Source organism: Ptychodera flava, chromosome 16 (genome assembly GCF_041260155.1).
Source record: "Ptychodera flava strain L36383 chromosome 16, AS_Pfla_20210202, whole genome shotgun sequence".
NCBI lineage: Eukaryota > Metazoa > Hemichordata > Enteropneusta > Ptychoderidae > Ptychodera > Ptychodera flava.
Window position 1 is genome coordinate 23,632,282 of NC_091943.1, and position 25,432 is coordinate 23,657,713.

The following is a 25,432-nucleotide window of genomic DNA, read 5'->3' on the forward strand; positions in this document are numbered from 1 at the left end:
ATGACGTTTATGTTATAAATAAATAATAAACAAACAAAAACCACATCATCAATTTTATTCTGCGCTCTAAACTGCGCTCAAAACGTACATTATATCTGAGAAACAAAACTAACAACGACAAATAGATTTGAGCTCGAGTTGTCAGTTGTCGCCCCCGTATTAAAAATTGTACATTCCATCACGCTTGCTTTCCGTTTTGGATTTTAGACCCGGATACGTGCAATCATGTGACACGCCCTCACCGGTACCACTGTTGTTGAACTGCGGAGTATATTCGTGTGTGCGGTGCGGTGTTCGTTAGCAGTGATGCTTCGCCAACTACTCATTGTGGTTGTGTTATCCGTGGTAGGAACAAGGGTAGCAAGGCTAGTGTAAGTAATATTGCAGTTTATCTTATATTTCAAAACTCTAAAAGCGTACAATGATTAGTGAAAGCTGCAATCCACTGCACTTATCGGGCGGACGCGGATGTGGACGGCCGAGCCAGGTTGCTGTGTTTCTCTGTACAGAGCATGACCTTTCTTTCATGACCTTTCAGTCCATCGGCACATGCGCTTTGACACACAGGCGCTAGATTGTCATTTGCTATAAGTTTCCAAAGTTCAGTTGAATACAACATCGTTTGGAGAGGTGTCGACGACGTGAAAGCAGGTTTTATTTTATTTCCTTGCGTGCAACAGCCCACACTGTAATTGTGACTCAGACCACGCATGCTCCAAAGATTTACAGAATAATAATGATACCAGCTAAATTGTCAGTTGGAGAAAATACGGGAGCCAGTTTTTTTTTAATTGCGGAAAGAAAACTCAAAAGAGAACAAATCACATACTCTCCTACTGATATTTGTTCGAAGAACTCTTTTCGCGGTACACAATGCTATTCTGAAACGTAAGTCCAATGTTTTAAATTAGAAATAGCTTTTAATCTGAACTAGTCACGTCTCCTGTCACATATCGGAGTAATTGGTACGGAAACATGTTCGCACCAAGCAGAGTATATAGTTAACATTGCCTTTTTAAAATGCCAAACTGGATAGTTGGCCGAGATTGTTAGTTAAACTTCAATGTTCTTGTCGAATTGATGACAAGAACTTTACAGGGAAAACATAATGCACCGTCCCTCACTGATATGGATTGAATTTTGTTTACGACTATACCGTACTGTGGACTGTAGATTTTTTACGATTTCTTGTCACGGTCATCGACCGTTGACTTTCAAGCTTGTCAAATTCAGTTTTGGTTCAAAATTTGATACCGATGTGCATTATTAGCATTATTTTTATGATTTTTTTTCAAGCTAAAATAAGTTGTTAGAATGTACCAATTTAGATGTGTGTATACACTTATTATGAACTACCATCAGGGACTGTATATGCAATTTTGAACAAGATAAAGATTAAGCTTACACGGCGATAAAAATGTTTGCCTAAACATTAAATAGCATTCCTATGTGGAAAAGCAAAAACCGCTGTGCATATCTGCTCTGAAATCTTCACATAAACTGCACAGTTACACAGTAGTCAAATGTAATACATTAAGGGTGAATGTTTTCAACTGTGACATAATATTGTATGTTAATTCTGTTCCTGTGTAATATTACAATTTTTTTGAAAATGGCGGGAAATTAAATGACCGTTAAAATTTGATTTTGTCAAATGTTTCACAAAAGAATGGTTTGATAATGCAATAAAAGCCAATATCCCTTCAGAGGGTAGAATTCAGAGAAAACCAGGATAGAATAGGAAGATATTTTGAGGTCAACAAATTTCAAGAGTTACAGCTAGTGGGACTTCACTCCATTCCTGATGAGCATAGACGACAAAATGGATGTGTTTTGATTTCTTACAGGTATCTACTTGGATTTCACAAAACAATATACAAGCACTACCCTGGACCATGCCGTGTCGTTCCAGGTCTAGGTAAGGGCTGTCGAGCTGTAAGATGCAGGAGTTGATGGAGATTATATTGAGATGCAGTGCAGTAATATATTGTAGCTCAAACATGGGACTATGTGCCCGAGGGCAGGTGACCATTTGCCGACGAAAGGAGGGCAATTGGCCTCCTGCCCCGAGGGTACATAGTCCCATGTTTGGGCTATAATGTTTTTATTACATGCCTCTCTGACATAATTTTCTCTCCATTTTTTTTTGGGTTTACCTACAAATGACAATTGTATGCTTTATTTCCATTTTAGACGAAAATCTGTTGAAAAATAGAACGATTTTATCATCGAACAACGCATTGATATATTTAAAGCACTATTATCGAATTTTACGCATAATTTTGTAAAAACTTATTCATCATATGCCTCTTATATCTAACGTTGCGCGCTCCATGGGATTCAAAAACAACTTGTTGATGACGTCGCGGGCCGCAGAGTCATCACTTGACTGAAAGTGAACCGGAATTATTTTAACTTGACAACTTCGGGTTTAAAAAATGTTTCAATAGCATGATTAACACAGGAAGTACTTTTTACAATATTATGCATAAAATAAATAAAATCTTATTAAACACTTAAATATATCATTGCGCGGTTCGATGATGACAAACAATTTGTTCAACGGATTTTCATCATTGATATAAAGCATATGATTGCATTATATATATATATATATATATATATATATATATATATATATATATATATATATTATATTGACATAAATTAATCATAAATATATATGCATGAGAGAGAGAGAGACAGAGAGCGGAGACAGAGATAGACAGAGAGACAGAGAGAGACAGAGAGAGAGTATTCGTGATTACCGCTTGGATATGGAGTCATTTTTTCCTAAATGATGATGTTAGACTAAAGAGTCATCCCAGAATGTGTACATCAAAACTTGTGTATTTGAAACCTATTTTGCAGATACCGGCTCTGAAGATATTACAGTCTCTGGCAGTGGACTTGCCTTCATATCGTCAGTATGTTATTTATTTGAAATAACGTTTAACATCAATAGATAAGAATGGTGGTTATAAGTTTACTACCATTATCAACGCCATTGCCATGCCGTCAGATTATCATCATCATCATCATCACCTCCACCACCACCACCACCATCACCGTCTGCAGTCATTACTTCAAAGATCAACTTTCTCAACTTTCCGATTCTTGACGGTTGATGTTCGCTTTTTTTTCTGAACACTAAATTTTGTGGTGATATCAACCAGAAATGACGAGAACGTTATCCATCTCTCAGCTCTCTTTGCTTGATCTCATTCTGAAGGGTCTTCGCGCCAAGGGAGGAGAACCAGATGGCCCTCAACGGCAAATGGGAAGAATTTACCTGTTCGATTTCAACCATCCAGAAAAGAACGTTGCTGAGCTGCCTTTGACTGGAAATATAGACAGAGATACTCTCCGTCCTCATGGTATAAGTCTGTATGAAGACCCCGAAACAGGTACTAGAGACATCGGTGACACAAGCACATGCCTTTAAAAAAGAACGAGACAGAAAGCTTTTTTAGCTATCATGTACTATCGCGCTTACCCTGTATATTAAAGTGACTGACCTTTTAAAGTTGTCCTTTGGATTATATAGACAAACGGCAGTCTGTCACCAAAAAACAATCGGAAATAAGCAAAACAATATAATTTGTGTTTTAGCGTAAATTTTTACGCGCTTTGTTCGATCTAAACGTCTTGTAGAAATGAACAGCCGAAGTTGATATTCGTTTGCATTTAAGGATCATCGGTTTGACACTAAGTTATAAACATGTGCAAATCTCTGCAGGAGAAGTTCGGCTGTTTGTCGTGAATCACATCAGCAACCAGGAAAGAATCGAAATATTTAGATTTGACGAGAACTCCAGATCTTTGAACCATCTGAAAACTGTCACCGGGGAATACATCTACAGGTGAGATTATCACGGACACGGTCAGCGTTGCCGTTGTAACTTGTTGCTCACTCGAGCGCGCATGTGTGTGAGAGAGAAGCTGCAGGCACACGTCGCCAGCACTGAGCACAGACGTACTTGACGTTATTAATATTATTTGGTTTTTCTCACTGTTTTCTCTATCAGTTCCTCTCCTTTTCTTCATGCTCTGACTGATCAGAATAAAATATATGATTATTTAATTAATGTAATACTAGTTTAATGATTATATTAATTACTTTTCCTATCTTTCGAAATGTTGACCAACCCATAAAAACCCTGATAAGTCCATGGATTAGCATAATTAGTTGTGTTGACTAATTAATTACAAGATGTGTATATGAGAGATAAACGTCCTTGTAATGGGGTGTAAAATGAATAAAGAGTCAAGAGGCTAGGTTAGGTTATATAATCATTTATTTTATTTACTCCGATCAGTCAGAGCATGAAGAAAAGGAGAGGAACTGATAGAGAAAACAGTGAGAAAAACTCAATAATATTAATAACGTCTAATCCGTTTGTGCACTGAGTGGTGAGCTGATGTTATAAGGAGACACGGTGATAAATACTCTGGCATCACTATACACTGTCTTCCATCGTTTATCTGCGACAAAAATTCTTGCGAAATGTCAACGGTCATTTTAGCACTTTTTCCTGAAAAATAATCATTTTTGTACACAAAGTTTCCGTGATCCTTGATAGTGTGATATAAGCTTACGTCATTTCTTTTATTTTCTTCACTTACAGTGTCAATGATATTGTCGCCGTCGGTCACAACTCTTTCTACTACACAAACGATAAGTACTTCACCAGCCCTGCAGGAAAGACCATCGAGTTGTTCGGACTATTGACGTGGGGAACTGTTGGGTTTTACGATGGTACACAAGATAGATTAGTGGCTGAAGGTTATGGCATACCCAACGGGCTAAACATTTCACCCGACGGCAGGTAAATTGTTCTACCCCTCTTCCTTCTTCGGACGGACCGTCCACGGTGAGGATCATTACAAGTGTAACACAAAATTGTCCTCAGCTGTCTTCTCTGTGATGTGCAGGGTAGTATGTGAACTACTTATCTGTTTGTTTTCTTTAACAGATACATATATGTGGCTTCTTCACTTCAAGAACAAATCATAGTGTTTGAAAGACAAGAGGATGGCTCACTCGCCGAAACACAGGTAATAAACCGGCATCGTCCAAAGGCACTGCACCCACCATCACTGAAAGCAGCACGTACACTGCAATTCGCTCTTTGATTCTCTGTACTTCCTGATTTTTGAATATTTTTCGATGTGGCAAAGCGACAAACATTGACCAAGAAACTATGGATTGATAGGTATGCTGAATTTTGGTGTCGTGGTCAATTTTCGAAAGTTTGGCTGCCTCTGCGGCAAACATCCAACGCCATTGACGATTTCATTTCTCCACTGCAGAGAATAGACGCCTGGACTATTGTTGATAATATTGAAGTAGACAAACTCACTGGTGACCTTTGGATAGGATGCCACCCCGCGTATAACTTGTTATGGAAGCATGCGCAGAATACAACACGTCCTGCTGGATCCCAGGTGACTACTACTTTTAGTTATTCTCGTACACAATTACTTCTCTGATACAAATAAACGTAAGGAGAGTTTACTGACAAATTCGTATAGCGATCGTATGCTAATCACGGCTCATTTCTCAAATTTCGCAGGTTTTACGTCTCACTTTTGATTCAAAAGGCGCCGCCTACGGCAATACTGAATTCAGAGAGGTTTTCATGGACGACGGAAGCCTGATAAGTGGTTCCAGCGTAGCCAGTTATTATGATGATAAGATTTTAATTGGGACCGTCTTTGAGAAAACAGCGTTTTGCGAAATAAAGGCATTTTAGTGCCAAAAGCTCAAAAAGCGGCGTCTTTTTGTGTTGATTTCACTCTAACTGCTAACTGATATCTTTAACTGTTTCAAGTTACTTCATTCGGAGATATAACGTAAGCCTTACCTGCTTTGATTGGACATCCTGTTGTGACGTCAGTGAACACCCGCCGGATATTCAATCTCAACTGACATTTTCTAAACATGCTAAAAGTCACTTTCAAATTTTCCATTATTTCGTTGCGTAACAGCTTTTAAAGCGACGGTAATCTTTGTCATTATGTTGCAATCTCTAAGGATCAATTCATAAACCCCCACGAGTCTTTCCCTCTGCCTCCCCTTTCATCTATCCATCCATCCTCGAATGAATGAATAAATGAGCCAAAATGCATGCATACATACATACATACATACAGACAGACAGACAGACAGACAGACAGACAGACAGACAGACAGACAGACAGACAGACAGACAGTACATATATGCATATATACATACATACATACATACATACATACATACATACATACATACATACATACATACATACACAAACATACACACACATGCATGCATGCATTTATGCATAGAGACATACATACATACAGACAGACAGACAGACAGACAGACAGACAGACAGACAGACAGACAGACAGTACATATATGCATATAAATTAACGTACGAAATGCTTAGGTAATGATTGAAAGAATTAAAGGACAAATAAATTTGTCTTGGCGTTATCGTTTTCAGAATCATCACAAATAAAAGAAATTATTGTTAAGTAAGGTCTCCAGCCGTAACAATAAGGGTCTTCAAGAGATAAATCGTTCTCATAAAGCCTCATACAAAGTAACTGAATTAAAAAAGTCCCATCTGGTGTTCCATTCCGTTCATCGTAGACTTTCCCAAATAACGTGCAGTCCGAAAACTTTTAGTTATTTCCAACATGAACTCAGCTTGCAAAATCCGAAGTAAAATTTGTAATTTGAAAGTAACTATTATGGTGCAATAAATGTGTCAGCAGCAGCAAGTACAAGTAAGTTTACCTCAGTTTTACGACGGTTTCATCTCATCGAACCGCATGCAGATATATCCACGTTGAGTCAGTGTGTCTGTACTCTGGTTAATGAGACCTTGAATTGCGGAATACTGGTAACAAACAAGATCGTTTACATTCTTGAAGTCGTCTTGCACAAGATCCGGGTCTCGCAAGCGTCAGTCTTAATTTCTCCTACGTTTGTAAATCCCAAATAACTATGACTTTAATCTTCGGGCCGAATCGTTATCTTAGTGATGTGTGCAAACGACCACCTGTTGTATCAGACTTATGGCCTCGGGAAGAGATAACAAGTTGAACGAATCGACGATATTGTACTTGCAATACTATGAAATCCCTCAGTATAACCATGGACAAAAGACGCTTCTGCTATCTAAGGTTGAACCTGACGGACCAGACTTAAATCTTAAAACTAAAAGTCAAGTAAAAAACAGTATGGTAGTTTTCAAAACTATCCTAGAGCGTGGATTTTTTTCTCATGAGGCATACTCTATATTACATAATCAAGTGCCGCTAGTATTTCAAGAACTTTAACAGGGCGTTCCCCCTAACCTGGTGAACTTTCAGGTAAAAGTGCCCGGACTATTTGCCGCGTTCTTCGGGAGCTTTGTTTACTTGTTTACTTAGAGTTTATTTTCCGCAACAAGAAATTTCACTGAAAAAGTTAGTAGTTTCAGATGGTTTTAATTTCACAATATGCGAGCTTGTCAAGTACAGAACCTACGAGTAACTTGTTGTCGTAGTAGCTTGCAACGCTGGAACCGCTTACCAAAGAACCGTCATCCATCAAAACTTCTCGTATGTCAACTATGGCGTAGGGGGTGATCTTTGACCCGAGCTGGACTCGTAACACCTGCAACGCAACGGACAAGATAGGCTTGACTGTTAACCAGACCGAAGCGATGAGTTAACTCATTATCCAACTGCTCTTTATTTTGGTGTGAAATGACATCAAATCTAATAAATTTAATAACTGAAGCAAGACATTAGACCAATGTTCTTAACTGGTAGCGTACAAAAAAGGCTATTCTGTTAGAGGTGTCAACTTTGAACATAAACTATGGATACTTTAGTTGTATCTTACGACCGATATAGAGATATAAGCTACAAACACCTACAGTGATGAAAAATAGGAAATCGCTTTTTATACGTAAAAAAAACTCTGATGAATTTTGTTGAATACATGTAAAATTGTTGTCGCCACTTCACCTGGGATCCAGCTGGTTTGGTGACGTTCAGTGTATGTTCCATAAATATGTGCATCACTGGATTGCAACCTAACCACAGATCACCCGATTTCTTGTCAATTTCAACATTGTCTAAACCACTGCATACGTCGATTCGCTGCGAAAATAGCGATGGATTAGTTTAACGAGTAAAAATGTGACAAAGAGTAGATTTACATGACATGTAGAAATCTGGAAGGAGATTTAGGATTCTTAGTACGATGGGTCTTCGAATTCCACAAAATTAAGTTTAAATCTCTATGACGTGTCGCTAAACCACACTGTATGCTCTTGAGAACATGTACGTTTTCAGTTTTCTTTTGAAAGTTTCCAAGTTTGGGGATTCTCTGATGTCGAGTGATAGGCAGTGTGTTCCATTGTTTAGGTTCGGCGTATGAAAATACTTCTGATGCTCTTGTAGGTTGTAGATGTTCTCAGTTTCTTGGTGGATGATGAACGGAGTGTACGGGTAGGAATGTAAGGCTTGAGTAGATCACTGATGTACGCGGGAGTCTGGTTGTTAATAGCCTTGAAAGTTAGCAGCAAGATTTTGTGGTCAATCCTGAGATGAACTTGTTACCAATGAAGATGGGGAACAACTGGGGTGATCTACGCAAATTTTCTGGTGCATGCAACTTGTTGATACAACATTTATATTGGACACAAATTGCGTTGTTATTGGATAAGTCTAAATATTTTTATGCAAAAAAAGACTTTCAGTCATGGTTTCTTTATTATCTATTTTGACTTTTCAAACAGTGAACAAGATTGTCAATTTGTCAAATTATCTAGCATTGATAGTTTTGAAATTGGCAGTAACCAATTCAAACGACTCTACCCGTCAAACCCACCTGTATTTCTTCGAGGGAGCCATCGCGTTTTCTTTCAAACACAACAACATTAGCAGCGGATGAGGCAGCAACGTACACGTACCTACAATAGTAGACGGTAAAGCGTGATTTTATCATGTTTCGGATTCAAATGTACATTAAATGTTGAGAGAAATTTACGTTTATGATACTGATTTTATTAACTTTTCATGAAAATGACGACTACCTGCCAACGGTAAGATATTTTCTTTCACACACACCCACCCACACACACACACACACACACACACACACACACACACACACACACACACACACATACACATTGAAGAGTTAAGAAGTACTTTTACGAGTGATGTAATTATCCCTGTATAATTTCATTCATGTCAAATTTCAGAAACACATGTATTCGGGTTATTTCAGACAAATGCCTCTTACATTCACAATTCAATGGCGCAGTGTCGATAACCGAAAGGGCTGAAATTTTAGTGAGTTAATCATAGAGTTTAGAACAAGGAATAAGGCGATACTGGAAAATAAAAATGTGCTGTTGTAAAGAGCTTTCTGCGAACTTGAACTTCGTTTAATGTTCTACTTCCAGAATATTATGTCGAAAATGTCTTGCGCTAAATTTGTTAACTTATTTTTTGTGCATGTCAAATATATTGATGACAAGAGGATTTTAATCCTAACAAAAATAATAATATTGCCCCACTGCACACAAAGAGTTATGTTGTCCCGGCTATTTCTTTGTAATACAAAACGGCATAACGAAAACAAAATCGAGAAGGGGAGAATATATATACCTTCCATCCGGTGAAATATTTATTCCATTCGGCATCATCAAACCCTTGACGACTATTCTGTCTTGCCCGTCGTAATAACCAACAGTTCCCCAAGCGACGCCGGCCAGCAATTCGCCGTATTTCGTCAACATCATTGTCCCATACAGATCATTGGTGAAGTAGAACTTCTCTGGACCGACGGCAAGAACATCATTGAGACTATAAAAAGGGTTTGAGAAAAATTAAATCAATGTTTCAGCCGTGAATGTTTTATTTCAGCAATGATATGTTTAAGGAATAGATGTCAGCAAGTAAAATTGGCGTGTGCAGAATGTCAGGAATTTGATCTAATGGCAATGCTTGTGTCTGGAAATGAATGTTGATCTTCTCGGACAACTTTTATGCTGGTGAACTTTGAACTCGATTCCGACAAACCCACGTGACTTAAAACAAACAAACAAAAAAACCCAGAAAAACTGGCCAGTAGCTGTAACTTTCGGTGAATTTTTTCAATTTTTGCAAGTCTTCGCGCTACTCAAAACAAAGAGTTGAAAGCCAACTAGCTTGTCAACGCAGCAGCGTATATACAAGTAATATGCGCTGTTATTTATTACATTTCGATTCTAGTCCGGACCAGAATTCACTTGCCAACAATAACAATGCAGTTTATACATGTACAGGCTGAGTTAACAAGCTGAATAGTCTGTATATCTCAGTAATGTTTCGGGAGTAGAACAAGACCGTAACTGATATTGTTAACAAAAATAGTAAAAAATCATCAAAATTTACAGCTAATGGTCATTGAAGGGCTATCAAGTATATCATAATAGGATAATCCTATTTGGTTCGATCTTGGGGTCTCTGGCGAGGTTTCATTTCTTGACGATGGGAAAGAATTTTGTTGTCCGAAGCCCAATAATTTAGATGAACTAAGACCGACATCTAGCATGAGGTACAGTTCCTAAATATTTCTCTATAACGACCCCTTGTTTTCAAATTCGTGTTATCGCCGCATGATATCACGGGTCGTTTGCATCGGGATAAGTGTGACGTCATCGTTTATTCAAGAGAAACCTGGAGTACGACAAAATATTGTGTTATTGGAATGTAATTACAGACCTGTACATATGTTCCCCTGTGACAGTTTTGAGATGGTGCAAGGATTTTGACTTCTCATCAAATCGAAATATCTCGATTCTGTCCTGATCACTGGTGTGATGGTTGACGACAAATAATATATTTTCTCCTGTAAAACCATGACGAACAAATCTTTCATTTACGCTTTTTAGAGTAATTGACCATTGTATGACCCTACGGCCACCTTACCTTCGTTGACATGAAGCAACTGTTTTGATTTAAAATCGAATGACAGCTAACCATTTTGACCGAATACTGAATCGCCACACTGCATTTTTTCTCGTGACAAACCGTTTACATTTGAAGGGCATACAAAGAGAAAGAGTCAGGTCATTTTGGGGATGGCCAATTCTAAGCGCAGTAGCGGGATTTGTCAGACACATACTGTCTTTGAGTCTTCACATGGATTCAGGACATGTGAACACAATCGTTAGTCAGTCTGGCGTCTCACTTTGACATGAATACTGCTACCTTTGAATACGAATAGTCTAACAGGCATGTAAGGTCATGCAGGGGGCATGAAGATGGTTGTTGTTGTCAGCGCGATCTTTTTCAAACGCTTACCTGTTTTTTGGTCCTCATACAAGCTCAGCCCGTGCGGATAAAAATTTCCTCTGTCAAATGAACCCTGCAAGGGCATTTCAATAACGTTCTTTTCTGGCTGGTTAAAATCAAACAAAAATATTCTCCCCTTGATGTTTGGTGGCGCACGAGAAGGGTCGATGGCCATCTTCGCCCTGAAACCCTGTCAAAAAACGCAGAAAAGTGGGTGTTTGTAAATCAAATGTATGAAAATTAAGATTTGTGGACACGTTAAGCATCGACTTTTGAACATGATGTAATTTCTAACAGCATGTACTGTTTAGTACGATTACAATTTGGTCATCTGTAATTTTTCGTATTAAACACCGATTAATTGATTGATTGACTGACTGATTGGTTGATTCGTTCGAATTGCATATGTGTTCGCAGTAGAGGTGCAACTGAAATCGGAGGGCATGGGTGGTAACAATGAATTCGTGGGCCAAAACCTATCAGCAGCTTGGCTTTTTGGAGTGAAATAAATACCACCAGATTCCTTTAGAAGCCAATCAACGTAAAGTATTAGAGGCGTTCTTCAACATGTCAGGGTGAACAATTATTTATTAAGTTTATATATGTGAATCAAAAATGGTAATAAAAATCTAATGTCGATTTTGCCCTTCAACCGCACCAAACTATGAATAAGAACATACAGATGATATAAATGCCAGTCCTCTACTGGTGACCGTTATGTCTTCAGAGCCAGTATCTACAGTGTGCAAAACAAACATACAAACCTAATCAGTAAGGACTATAGGTACGAGTATTAACACGAACGAGAATAGTCTTCCATCAGAAAATTTGTTTCCTCTGCTTTACAATTAGTTTACAACGCACACAAGATTTCTGCATCCCATCTTTTATTAAGGTTATAACTGCATCACGTGTTGGATTGTGTCTCACCTGCGCCAGGGACAACCCGACACGGCCCTGGGTAGTGTTTGTGTATGGTCTTGTGGTAACCGAGATTGTATCTGTAACAGGTAAGGTGTGATGTTGAGTTAATGGCTGTAACAGTGTGTTAACGCATTTTCCATCATATTTCCTGACACTCGCCTTCATTAAAAATCGAATATACGAGAGCCCTTTAACTTTAATAACTGCCCAATCGAAACGACTCGAAAATCAGCATAGTATGGTCACGCAGTTGAAGAGTCACGTTACGTAGACAGCACACCAGTAATAGCCTAAGTATAGGAATGGTACAGTCGTCGGTGTCCCAGATCATCGGTCGACCGTGACAAAATTTTGACTACTTTCAGTGATTGATGCGCATAGACCATGTTCTGATTATTTGCGTTGTCTCTTGTAAATAAAATTTGCATGGAAATTCCCGATGCTTCATAGGTTTCATTCCAAAGGTCTAAGGACGTAGTGAATCATGGGTTTTAGGGTGCTTTTGATTGGATAGATATAGTAGTGTGTTCTCTTAAACGCTATCGCCATTATTTGTACACTACTACATAAAATTGGTGTGGACAATGAGTAAATATTAATTGTATCTCGGTGGTGCAGAGTTTGCAACAAGTTCTCAATAGCTTCGCTCGGCAAGGATATGATACTAACATACTGTCTCAGTATGTGCAGTATAGACCTGTTCACCTATACCATGGAGGTATAGGCTTGAAGTTTCCTAACCCTATATCTTTAGTTGGAGCCTTGAGGTCCAAACGTGAAAGTGTACTTACACTAACAATCCAATTCGTGACACAACCAGGGTTAGAATAAGCGATACGGCCACACGTAGGAACATGGTTGGTAGCGACGATATTATGCGAGACACGTTGAAGGATTGTGGTGTTACTTGGCCGTGTTTCAGCTTGATGTGCAAGACTTACTCTGTCCCTCGCCGGATTCCATTAATTTAGGTCAGCCATCCATTCTGGTATACTCACTGCATGGGTCATAGAACTGACTGTAACTGCAAGTTGTGCAAACGTACGGGAGGGACCGACCATTGTAAACTGAGGGATGACACTATGCCGACTGTGAATCAAGGATACTACTACAATTTCCACCGCTGAGTGACGTTCTTGCAGTATTTTACAGAATCAGCTTGTTAGCGGATGTAGTCATGTGATGATATTGGATCGAAATATCAACGAATACTAGGGTACGAGTACATTGAACGGTTTCAGTGAAGAGAAAATATGTCATCGATTTTCGCCCACACAACTTTGACCAAAATTTTCAGAGCCCCCTCTGTTGGTAAGAACTTTCTTTGTTGCCCCCCGCCCTGCCAACATAAAAATGTGAAGTCAACCGACACCAACATGTTCCATAAGCTCCTGTTGTCATGTTGCCTATGTATGTATGTATGTATGTATGTATGTATGTATGTATGTATGTATGTATGTATGTATGTATGTATGTATGTATGTATCTATGTATGTATCTATGTATGTATCTATGTATCTATGTATGTATGTATCTATGTATGTATCTATGTATGTATGTGTCTATGTATGTATCTATGTATGTATCTATGTATGTATCTATCTATCTATAGCTAGCTATAGAAAGATGTCTATAGGCCTAAAAATATGCATTTATGTAAGGATGCATATATGTACCATACACACAAAGCGGGAGGTTATTTTAGAACATAACTGTACTTAGAGTTCGGCGATTTAAAATACATCTGTGTTTCACAAATTCGATCTTTGAATTTTAACTAAAGGTGCCATTTCACTACACATGGTTGTCCATGGCGTCAATTATGAACATTTTTTCCAATATAAAACTGGCAATATCTGTGCATTTGTATATTTTTGAAAACTTATAATGTACTTCACTAGAATACGGTGATAGAAAGGGCATTTGTATTCCAGAAATTTTATATTTGAATTTAACCTGAAAGTGTCATTTCGCTTTAGTCTATAGCACAAAGTATGAGCAATTTGTTTCCCTTAGTGCATTCATATGTATTTGACAAATGACATCACTTGAATGAGGTGATCAGAAGTATGCAACAAAGATTATTGAAATTTCATTAAAGATATCAATGTGTTATACATATGAGTATTGTGGGCAAACTATGAAAACTTATAAAACTATCTATATCTGATAAATTGCTTTATTTGGCTGAACGTCTTTTTCCCAGCCGATTGTCTACCTTTTTAGAACTCCATGAAATGATTCTCAACTGTTCCTCTCGCTTCTCATCACCAAACTTTGACAATCAGCATTTCGGTGTTCACAAGCACAAACTGTTAATGATCATCAGTCATTGATACACAGCTGTTTCATTTGATAACCTTAGAAAAGTGGTTTACGGAAGATTTGTTTTCTGCCCTGTTCACAGTGATTAATTGGTATGATTTGCGATGAGTGAAAAATTGGACGCCCCAACGGTATTCTGGAATTTTCCAAGGTTCCCTTAAATACCAAATATTTTTCGTTGCCCCCATTTTATCTTTCGAGTCCCCTCTGCTGTTGATAATGCTCGTTCCATTTCTGTACAAAATAATATATGGGTTGTCAGTGTCAGTGATGTTCAAACGAAACAAAAGAAAAGGATGTTATTTCGCCCAATTTGCTTGTATTTTAAGGACATTTCTTGAGTTTTGATTTAGAACGTCGATTACGTATCTTATCACATCCGGTTTCAACAACATGCTCTTTGAAAGCGTGCTTTCACGTTCAACAAACTTAACCATTTAGCTTCTTTTTAAATCATCCTTTTGTAAACACCAAACAGATTTTAAAAGTCTTTTTTGCAAATACCTTTAATTGCAAAACAGACATATCTGTTCGAGACGGTTCCTACTAATAATTTGTCGCCACGGCGTCTTGCAACGCTAGAAGCACTCACTGAAAAAACCTTCACCCACGAAAATAGGGTGACACAGTGATTTCTGAACTACGATGAACGTCTTGCAAAAATCTGTCGTAGAAATCATGTGATATTGGTGACACATCAACGTGGAACGTTGCAGACACATTTGCTACATCGAAGAGAGGTAATTCTTGGTTTTTGATCAGGACAAATTTGCTTCCTCGCGCGACAAGTTTGCTGTTGGTTTTTCGTTTTCTATCACGGTCTTTCCGCAAAAGGAATACTGCCCTTTGCGAAATACTGTAGAACAATATCACCTTTACAAGTACCTAGGATATAAAAAAGATTCATCTTGTAATGAATATACGTATGGGCTTTTTCGGGTTAATGTACAAACTGCACACTTATGTTTACAGAGCCCTTATCGATATTGCTTTGGCTATAAACCGGTAAGCAATTTCATACATAGATACATAGATAAATACATAGATAGATAGATAGATACATACATACATACATACATACATACATACATACATACATACATACATACATACATACATACATACATACATACATACATACATACATACATACATACATACATACATACATACATACATACATACATACATACATACATACATACATACATACATACATACATACATACATACATACATACATACATACATGCAGACGGACAGACAGATAGAAGAAACGCAAAGGTAATGGATTGCAAGGAAACAAAGGACCGACGCTTTGAGTTTGAGGCCGTTTTACTACAAAATCATTGTTTGGCATACAGATGTGGTGCAAATATTGACAAAAAAAACAAAGCAAAAAAAATTTACAAATTACAACTTTGGTGCGAGAAGTATAATGAAGGATTTTTTTGCGAATAAAACATTTCAAAACCAAGAACAAAATGTGGCTGCGGCAGCATTGACCAAGAAGTCAACAAATAAGAGACTGCATCCATTATACAATATGGGGCCTATCTTTTTATTATGTAGCAACACGTGTGTTGAAGCGAATTCTGCAGTACGTCTAACGATCATGAAGGCAATTCTCCAACATCGTGGAAATTAAACAGATAAATCCGCAAATATGATTTTCCCAAGGAGGTCACGGTTTCATCTCACCGAGACACCGAGATAGGCCTACATTCACAAGATGGTAGTACGAACAGACTTAGATAAGAGACGCATAAGAATACAGCCACGTTAAAGGCACACAAGCTGCAACTTTTGGCATTATTTTCATGATTTTATATTTAGATTAAAATAAGTTCATAGAAATATTCTTAATCAGAGATGTTTACTGAAGTATAATTATTCACTGAGTGGGACTGCATGGGGAGGTTTCAGTAAGACAAATAATGGACGGGTGCCGCACCCGAATATGGCCGACTCCATCAACTACATGATAAACAGCGTAAATGGTGCATATACACATTCGAATCTTTACAAACACAACATGGTGCAACCCATTGAAAGGACGGGAAAGGGATTCACTCCACTTTGACAAAAAATTCTTCGTTTTTCACATAACACGGCAAAATTTTGAAAATGGCGGGAAATTAAAATGAGCAAAGATCAGTTCAATTTCTTGCCCATTCTGCCACGAGCAAATGTTGTTGAGGCATAGTTTATGACTTTATCCAGTTTATCGTTCAATTTGCAGATTGCAATGAATATCTGAGGAAATTGGAGGTTGGACAAATTTCGCAGAGTTACAGCTCATGGGCCTTTAACGTTATGGTTGTATGACAGCGCTGGTCGATGAGACACAGGCCTGGGGAATGCTGGTAGCAAACGACCCCGTTTAGCCTTGAAGTCGCCTGACAGGTCTCACATATCAAACATTGTAAACGCCACACAAGCAAAAAGTATTGTGGCAGCTGTACAATACCAACTTATCGCAGAAATTGAAATTTTTGTCGCGTCAGAGCACATGAAAGTTTATCAGAAGTGACAAAAGCGTATCATACAAAACGGGTCAAATAAAGAAAAGAGACTGAATATCATTCTAAATGGCATATCTTATATTAGTGCGTTAAGACATCCCAACGGGGGAATTTCAATCTAACTTCCATGAATTGGTTACGTGTTCCTATTTTCGCCTGATCGCCTGTACGAGTTGTATCTTACACTTTGAATTGTCAAGGACGATGTTGACTGCGTCATATGGCTTTAATTTCACAATATGCCAACTTGTCGAAGACAGTTCCTACGAGTAACTTGTTGTCGTAGTAGCTTGCAACGCTGGAACCGCTTACCAAAGACCCGTCATCCATCAAGACTTCTCGTATGTCAACTCTGGCGTAGGGGGCGCTCTTTGATTCAAGCTGGACTCGTAATACCTGCAGTGGACAAGATAGACTTGCTCACCAACTCGGATCGATTCCTTCACTCATTAACAACTGCCCTTTGATTAGCTCTGGAATGACATCAGCATTCATGACGAATTTGCTTGTGACAAACGAGCGAAGCAAAATGTTCGCAACATGGCGTACAAAAAGCCTACACTCTTGTAGTGTGAATTTCGACTTCGCAAACTTTGAAATAGTTACTTTTTATCTGAAAAAAAGTCAAAAACAATTGCGGAGATAACTTGGCTTTCTCATGTTTGTAATACTGTAATGAATTTAATTGAAGACAAGTAGAATTGTTGTCAGTACTTCACCTGGGAGCCAGCTGGTTTGGTAAAGTTCTCTGTGTGTTCCATGAACATATGGGACACAGGGTGACATCCCAGCCACAGATCGCCTGATTTTTTGTCAACTTCAATATTATCTAAACCACTGCATACGTCGATTCGCTGTGACATAACAAATAGATTAATAAGATGTGACATTTATAGGAGATTCACTAGGCCTTCAAATTCTTCTCACCGAAGAACTGCTCTGAACTCTGTTCTCGGAATTCTTATTTCTATGTTTCTTACGACCGGCGAACAAGATAGGGTGTTGGCGCATTTCTGACCTTGATCTAAACATCAACTCATGCAACAAGTTTTAAAAATAGGTTTAAGTCGTACCTGCATTTTAGAATTCGATTTAGTGAAATTTCGACGCACAAGTTTAATGACCTTTACCCTAAATTTATTCATCATCTCAAACCGACTCAACTCGGCGTACCTGTATCTCCTCGAGGGATCCGTCGTCTTTCCGTTCAAAGACAGTCAACTTTTCATCGAGTGCTGCAGCAACATAGACGTACCTACCATCATAATCGAAAATAAAGATCGTGTTGTATTTCAGACATACATCGATAGGATGTGTCCTTCCCAATGATTCTTACATTTCGCTACAATTGTATCATATCGAATCAAAACAATCTGATTTTAATTTAATCAGATTGGAGTCCAACGTGACTGGGCTGTAGTCTTTACATACGAATCACAACTTTAAAAACAGAGTGACCCAAAAGTAGTCGGTAGCGTTGGTATGAATTCTGGTCAAACTTTCATGAATAGCCTTACCAGAACTCCATCATGAGATTTTCAGGTCAAAGATTTCATCGGGGATATACTAGTACCTTCCATCAGGCGATTTGTTTATCCCGTTTGACATTTTAAAGCCGTCAGCCACTATTCTGTCTTGTCCGTCGTAGAAGCCGACCGTTCCGAAAGATAAGCCAGCCAGTACTTCATAGTATTTGGCAAACTTCGTCACATAATAGAGATCGTTGGTGAAGTAGAACGTCTCCGGGCCAACGGCAACAACATCGTTAAGACTGAGGAAGTGAGAAGAGGGCATTTCATTCTATAATTCGTAGATACAGGTAAACTTGAACTCACCATTGATAGATTCAGAATGTTAGGAAAAAAATATGCAAAGATAATTTTGTTATTTATGAAACTTTGATCCCCGTAAAGAACACAGTGACACGTCAACACAGATTACATTACCAAGTGATGTCAAATTACTATTACAAGAATAGAGCAAAACCAGTCCACGGTCGATCACACGATATCCTGTGTGTGGTTATTTCAAGTTCGTACAGTCTCTTCATCGTGTCAAGGGTCATGCACAAGTTTGATGCCATCACCAATTCGCAAGCGAATCGGAGAGCAGGATGAACTATGTCTAGTTTTAATAATACGAACCTGTACATAGTCTCCCCAGTGACTGTTTTCAGATGATGCAAAGATGTCGACTTTTCGTCAAATCGAAATATTTCTACTCTATCTTGATCGCTGAGGTGGTGGTTGACGACAAATAACCTCTTTTCTCCTGTAGAATCATAAAAAATGGTGGATTATCCTCAGCGTGGTGGAATCCATACAGCAAGGTGTTTTTACCGAGGAATGTGATTGGCTATTGCCATGACTCCTGCATCACCTCCCATCCGGGTACTTTTGGTCACAAGTTTCCTGGGCTAGATTTTAAGGTAGTAGTTAGTGAAAGACTTAAACTTTTGCTCAAACTTTCCTGAACGAAACTTTCAACCATCCTCTTACCAAATCAAGAATAAAAATCAAGGGCCACCATGCAAATTTTAGTACCAAAGAAACAAATAACCCAAAATTTACCAATATTTGAAATTCAAAATGGCCGCCATCCCTTTGTTAGCTCTATGGAGAAAAATAAAATAAAAATTTCAAATTTCGAAAAACTAAGCCAGTGAAAAGTTTTCTTCCATCAGTAGTCCCCGCAAGTGGTATAATAAAAATAATTGTAAAAGTTTGAGAGTCCGAATATCTGTTCTCTAGGCGCATTGTACCTTAAACTCTATTAAAATCCAACAACATTTACTAAGTTCTGTGAAGAGATTGAAATGCCACTGTCAACAAAATGTACATATTATCTGTTCAGCATATAAGGTAGGGGACTATCTATGGCCAGTGTAGTAGAGGCCAATCTCATTACTTCGCATGTAGAAAAGTCACTGTAATATTGCCCTTTTCTTGCACAATTTTCAGGGCACCTTAAATGAGAAGTCATCTGAAAACCTCTTCCAAAAAGTGGTTCATCATGCTCAGAGATTTCAAGAGAAATTGGATCGTTTATTCCCTCTATACACAAGAACTTGCAACACAACCGCTGACTCAGCAGTTTTGGTAGTGCTGTTGATAAACATCATGGCGTCATTGTATACCTCCATTGCGTGATCTCCAACACACATTTTAGTTCATTATTTGTAAAAGTCGTTTATCAAGGAATTTTTTAAAACTCCTCGCCGCGGGAAATAGCAATGCTTCGGCCTTGATCAACTCCATACGTGTTTTAGTGCTGACATTTGTCATTTAGTGTAAGGTGCACGAAATCACTGTCCCAGTAGGTTATTTCTACACGATGCATCTTTAAAGGTAAAGCTGGAACATCACTTTTTCTTCATCACATTACTTGTCCACTCACTGACCAACAATATGCGCAAGTATGCGCAAGTATGAAGAAAATTACATATTTTCACTTTTCCAAAGTGACCTACCTGAACTTGACGGATAGTTCTAAAAATTGCCTGTTTAACAATGTAATATAAAGCATAATTATAAGGGCAACTTCGTTATTTTAAAGACATACCGGTCTTTGGGTCTTCGTATAGGCTAAGACCGTGAGGATAGAAGCTGGCAGCGTCGATTGACCCCTTCAGGGGCACTTCTACCAAGTTCTTCTCCGGATGGTTAAAATCGAACAGAAATATCTTTCCCTTCAATATTGGTGGTGTACGAGCAGGGTGTATTGCAAACCCCTTGACTCTGACACCCTGTCACAAAATAAACATAACAGGATTAATTTTGTCTAGAGAAAATGGAGTTCGTAGATGATATGGTCACGTGACTCGAAAATGAAAGTACTTTGATTGTTTTGCTCAAAAATTAAATTAAGGGATCCACATGCAAATTAAACCACCAATATCTGAAATTCGAAATGGCCCCTGTTTTCTGTGTGAACTCTTTGGGGAAAATATACCATGCGATGTTACAAAAAAATCGTGAAAACTTCGTCTGTTTCAGCAGAGGCTTTAAAAATAAGCCATACACAGCCACTAGTCTACAATAGTATTGTAAAAAAATGGAGTGTCTGAATATCTTTCAGACATTCACATTCTTCCCCAAATGAAGTCTTACAGACAAGAAACGCATTTAGCGTATTTTGTGTAAAATGTGTACCCGTGCGCTGTTGATTTCGTTCACACATCTATTTCTCACGGGTTCAGTTTCACTCGTTATATTGAACAACGCTAAATCTGCGGAGCCGAAAAAATGGAAATTATCAAGTTGGAGGTACTCTCCGGTACATCAAGGTTAAATTGTCGGCAGTAAATGACAGTAAGTTAATCGAAAATGGTGGTCGAGTATGACAACGTAACGGTTGCTTTTTTCAACCTGCACCAGAGAGCGAGAAACAACATACTGATGATATAAGCGCCAGTCCATTGCTAGTGACGGCTATGTCTTCAGAACCAGTCTCTAAACAAACAGAAAGAAACAGAAGATGATACAGTCAGAGAAAATACAAGTCATGTAGCGATTATGAGTATAAAAAGATAGAGAACCAGTCTTACATCAACAAATTACTGTCGTCCAGCCTTTTGCTTTGTTTTCGAGGTTTGCAGAATTTGTATTCAACTCAGAGGCTTAATACACTTTTTAGGGACTCAAAGTCAAGCTCCTACCTACTCCTGGAACAACACGACATGGCCCTGGATAGTGCTTGTATATGGTCTTGTGGTAACCTAGACCGTATCTAGAAACAACAAAATAACAGGGAGAAACTGATATGGTCAATTACTATGGTTAATTGCTACAAATGCTCCTCGGGGGAGAGATATTCCAACTCTCAAATTTTCTAAACACCTTTCTGGCCTACAACTTATGGTGGCTTATTTTAAAGCTCTTGAAGTAATAACAATGTTCACCATCTTAGTTTTTTTTAAAGGGTCAGCACAGGAATGACGGCCATTTTGAATTTTCAAATATCGGTAAATGTTATTTATGTGTTCGTCTAGTACTAAACTCTGGACGTTGACCCCCGATTTTTTTTCTTGGTTTGGTATGAGAATGATTGAAAGTTTCATTTAGCACAAATTTACAATGTCTTTCACTTTCGAGGCACATACTACCTTAAACGCTCACAAATATTCCATGGTATCCTAACATCATTCAGCATTGACACATGCGAGGAATCCAATATGTTCTTGTTAACAGGAGTCGAAGGCGTTGGGTGAAATGCCTGAACGTAAAAGGCAGTGATCAAATTTGTCGACGTCCTTCATGCAAAACACATATTGCGTTATGGACATCGGTTTCACTTGTCTAAACTTGAACTACTCGTCCTACAAATATATGTTCAACATAAACGATACGTACAGAACGGGGGAAGTGACCCATGATCACCATGATGTCACGGGGGCTGGTGGTTGACAATTTACAACACAACAAGTATGTCTACTGCAAGTGAAAATTATTAACTATGTATTATGCGTGATAGCCTTTTTTTCCTGAAAAGGTCAATGGATGTACTGCATCGATTTTTGAAGCTTTGGATTGGCGTTTTTCACCATTTAGACGTGGCGTTTGGTAGAATAGATATTATAGTATGGTGCTATCTGCTGCCTTGCTATTTCATTGCTTGCAAAGACAGAAGCTGTAGTATAGGATTCGAATTTATTCGGTTACATTTGTTCAAGCACGTACACTAGTCTGACTAGTCACTAAAGCTCCTCCACCACAAACTCCTTGTCTGTGGTTCCACGATGTAAAGACTTCGATTCTGGTTGACACAGGGTTGACCTGGTCAACAATAACCCAAGCCATTGTTAACCAAGATCTCTAACTTGCACGTACAGGCTATTTTACAATAAGTATAGCATAGACCCTAATTTTTGGTCTGCCATAGTAGTTGCACTCAGTCTGACCCCTCCGAGCAGAACATATCTCGGTTGCGATCTGTACAAACACGTACTACGAACTGAAGTATTATCATTGAGCTCAGATCACGCAATACGAGGGGTAGGCTTCAAAAGTACCGGAGTTTAGCACACACTGTGACACTGTTTGTGGGCATACCCGGGGGCATACCCCATCTACTGTCTATGCTATGGACTACCTCTATGGTTTACTCACATGATGAGTCCAACTCGTGAAACGACCAGGGCTAGAATAAGCCACACGGCGAGACGCAGGAGCATGGCTGGCTGTGACGACGTGTACTCAGGGGTGGGGTGAAGCAGAACACAGGTATATTTTGATCACAGTGCACGACTTCTCGGCCTCACCGAGTACGATTGTCGAGGTCAACCTTTATCCTCTGACCAGATGCCTCAGGTGGTCAATGAACTATGTCGTGTATGTTATGCAAATATCGGGCCGGAGGGACCGGGCGCTGTAACTATGGGGCAGTGGTGTCTGTGAATTAAAGAATTAAAGAATTAATAATCTTTACGGCCCTGACACGGCTTTTGCGGCCCGAGGTCGTACGGTGGAAGGGCCCGAGCGTGCGAGGGCCCGTACTCCGTACGACCAATCAAAAATTCATCGCCATTTGATTCAATATTTTAGAAAAGCGATGGCCGCTTCCCGTCGCGGATTGACATACATAATGACGTCATTTGTTTACCTGTAGAATTCTAGAACGCGCAGAGCAACGTTCGTAGGCCTCCTAGTACATGACCAACAGGCTCAATATAACTTACAATAAATTGACATCACGCTTTTCTTACACCTCGATTTCAGCCTGGATCACAGACACGCATACACAGGGTTTCACTAGAATTTAGAAATATAAGCCGATGTCACCGGCGCGGATCCACTGTCGCCACGCGCCACTACGATCTGAGCGAGTAGACGTTTTCCTAAGCTCGCGCTGGCTTTGTGTACGAATGGAACGTTTGCGGACAGCAACGCGCGTAGTAACCAGAATTGAGTTAGTTCAGAATGCACGCGATTGCCCATATTTGGGCACCGGTTCGGGGCGTGATACGTAAAAAAATTGCACGGATCTGAGGGCGCTTCCTCCCATAGGTTTACACAGGCATGTGAATGTAGGTATTAATAAAGAATTAAAGGGCACCTGCAATATCAGCGGCTATTAAATCATTCATGGTTGCGAATTGATATTGCCGAAGCGTTTCAGTATACTGGCGCGTGTAGTTTAGTTGTCAATAAATTGAATGGAATTACGTAAATCTGTACAAAACAAATGCAGAAAAGACCCCGAAGCTTTTGTTAAATTAAGGGGGAGAGAGGGTCGTCCCTCCGTGGCCGCACCGCGGACTGTTTTGTTGATATATTAGACATTACCTTAGACCTTGACTTCTGAATGATTGATTCTGCAAACGAATCATTTTTGAAATTCCGAGACATAATCTGGGCACCAGAGTTTACTCCAATCCGTTGAATCGTTCTTGCCTCAAGATATCGTGTAAGCAGACAAACAGACGACAGACAGACACACTGATTCATACACAGACTGACATCGACGTGACTTTAGCTCTCAAGTGTGAACATGATAGCCAAAACGTGACGTCAAAGGGTGTAATACAGTGGCGTAATAATACACTTACAAAAGTTTAATTGAAATATCTCAAAATTAAATTCTTGGCAAAATAATACATGGCTTTATCATAGCGAATGTTCAGGAAAGATTGGAGAGGGCGATAGTTTATATGATTTGTTAATTCTACAACAAATGTACGTTAAATACTGACAAAACTCTAAGAAGTTTGCTTGAGAGCGATGGATAATTGGTAGAGACAGTGTATGAATCTGGTTTCAATAATTAACGACGATTGATTGTACCAGGAAGCGGTTACACTAACGGGACAATTTTACATGTATCCCCCGCATAAGCCAATTTTTGGGGGTTTTTTGGTAGAATCGGTCAATGCGACTTTCTGTGACATGATCTTACATTTTTAACAAAAAAAAGGAACATTTTCTGAATTATTCACCGCAATTACACAATGTCATAACTCGATAACTAAAATTTGTGTGCCGTGTTGTGAAATAAAAGAACAAAAATCGCCACCTTAGTTGTTACATATAAAATTCATTTCAAACAGTCTTAATTTCACAATAGACTAATCTGTCTAATACAGTTTCCACCAGTAATGTATCGTCATGGTAACTTGCAACGCTCGACGAAGTGGCCAAAGTACCGTCATCTACGAATATTTCTTTGATGTCGGGACTGGCGTAGGGGGCGCTCTTGGACCCCAGCTGAATCCGTAACACCTGTGGCGTAGAGGACACAACGTAAACAACGTAAACAACATCAGTTTCGACATGGAAAGTTACGAGAAGTACTGAAAATTCGAGGGACCGTTATCTTGTTCGGGACAAAC

General features: G+C 38.9%; 3 protein-coding genes across 3 annotated transcripts; 1 reads left to right on the forward strand and 2 right to left on the reverse strand.

The window, feature by feature from the left end:
- The first annotated feature begins 246 nt into the window (after positions 1-246).
- LOC139114366 (serum paraoxonase/arylesterase 1-like) lies at positions 247-5,773 on the forward strand. Its single transcript, XM_070676051.1, has 9 exons — positions 247-371; positions 1,848-1,918; positions 2,872-2,927; positions 3,233-3,407; positions 3,740-3,863; positions 4,629-4,829; positions 4,977-5,058; positions 5,314-5,448; positions 5,577-5,773. Exons 1-9 carry the CDS (start codon positions 307-309, stop codon positions 5,754-5,756), a joined length of 1,089 nt encoding a protein of 362 aa, XP_070532152.1. The 5' UTR covers positions 247-306; the 3' UTR covers positions 5,757-5,773.
- A 1,699-nt stretch (positions 5,774-7,472) lies between these two features.
- LOC139114367 (serum paraoxonase/arylesterase 1-like) lies at positions 7,473-13,735 on the reverse strand. The gene is made up of 9 exons (XM_070676052.1): positions 13,048-13,735; positions 12,263-12,333; positions 12,013-12,068; positions 11,342-11,522; positions 10,760-10,886; positions 9,662-9,859; positions 8,877-8,958; positions 8,009-8,143; positions 7,473-7,652 (listed from the first exon to the last, which is right to left on the reverse strand). Exons 1-9 carry the CDS (start codon positions 13,110-13,112, stop codon positions 7,473-7,475), a joined length of 1,095 nt encoding a protein of 364 aa, XP_070532153.1. The 5' UTR covers positions 13,113-13,735.
- Positions 13,736-17,163: 3,428 nt separating this feature from the next.
- Positions 17,164-24,030, reverse strand: LOC139114368 (serum paraoxonase/arylesterase 1-like). The gene is made up of 10 exons (XM_070676053.1): positions 23,707-24,030; positions 23,214-23,495; positions 21,764-21,834; positions 21,502-21,557; positions 20,668-20,851; positions 19,251-19,377; positions 18,680-18,877; positions 18,280-18,361; positions 17,826-17,960; positions 17,164-17,502 (listed from the first exon to the last, which is right to left on the reverse strand). The coding sequence occupies exons 2-10, from the start codon at positions 23,276-23,278 to the stop codon at positions 17,323-17,325; spliced, it is 1,098 nt and encodes a 365-aa protein (XP_070532154.1). The 5' UTR covers positions 23,279-23,495; positions 23,707-24,030; the 3' UTR covers positions 17,164-17,322.
- Between the last annotated feature and the right edge of the window lie 1,402 nt (positions 24,031-25,432).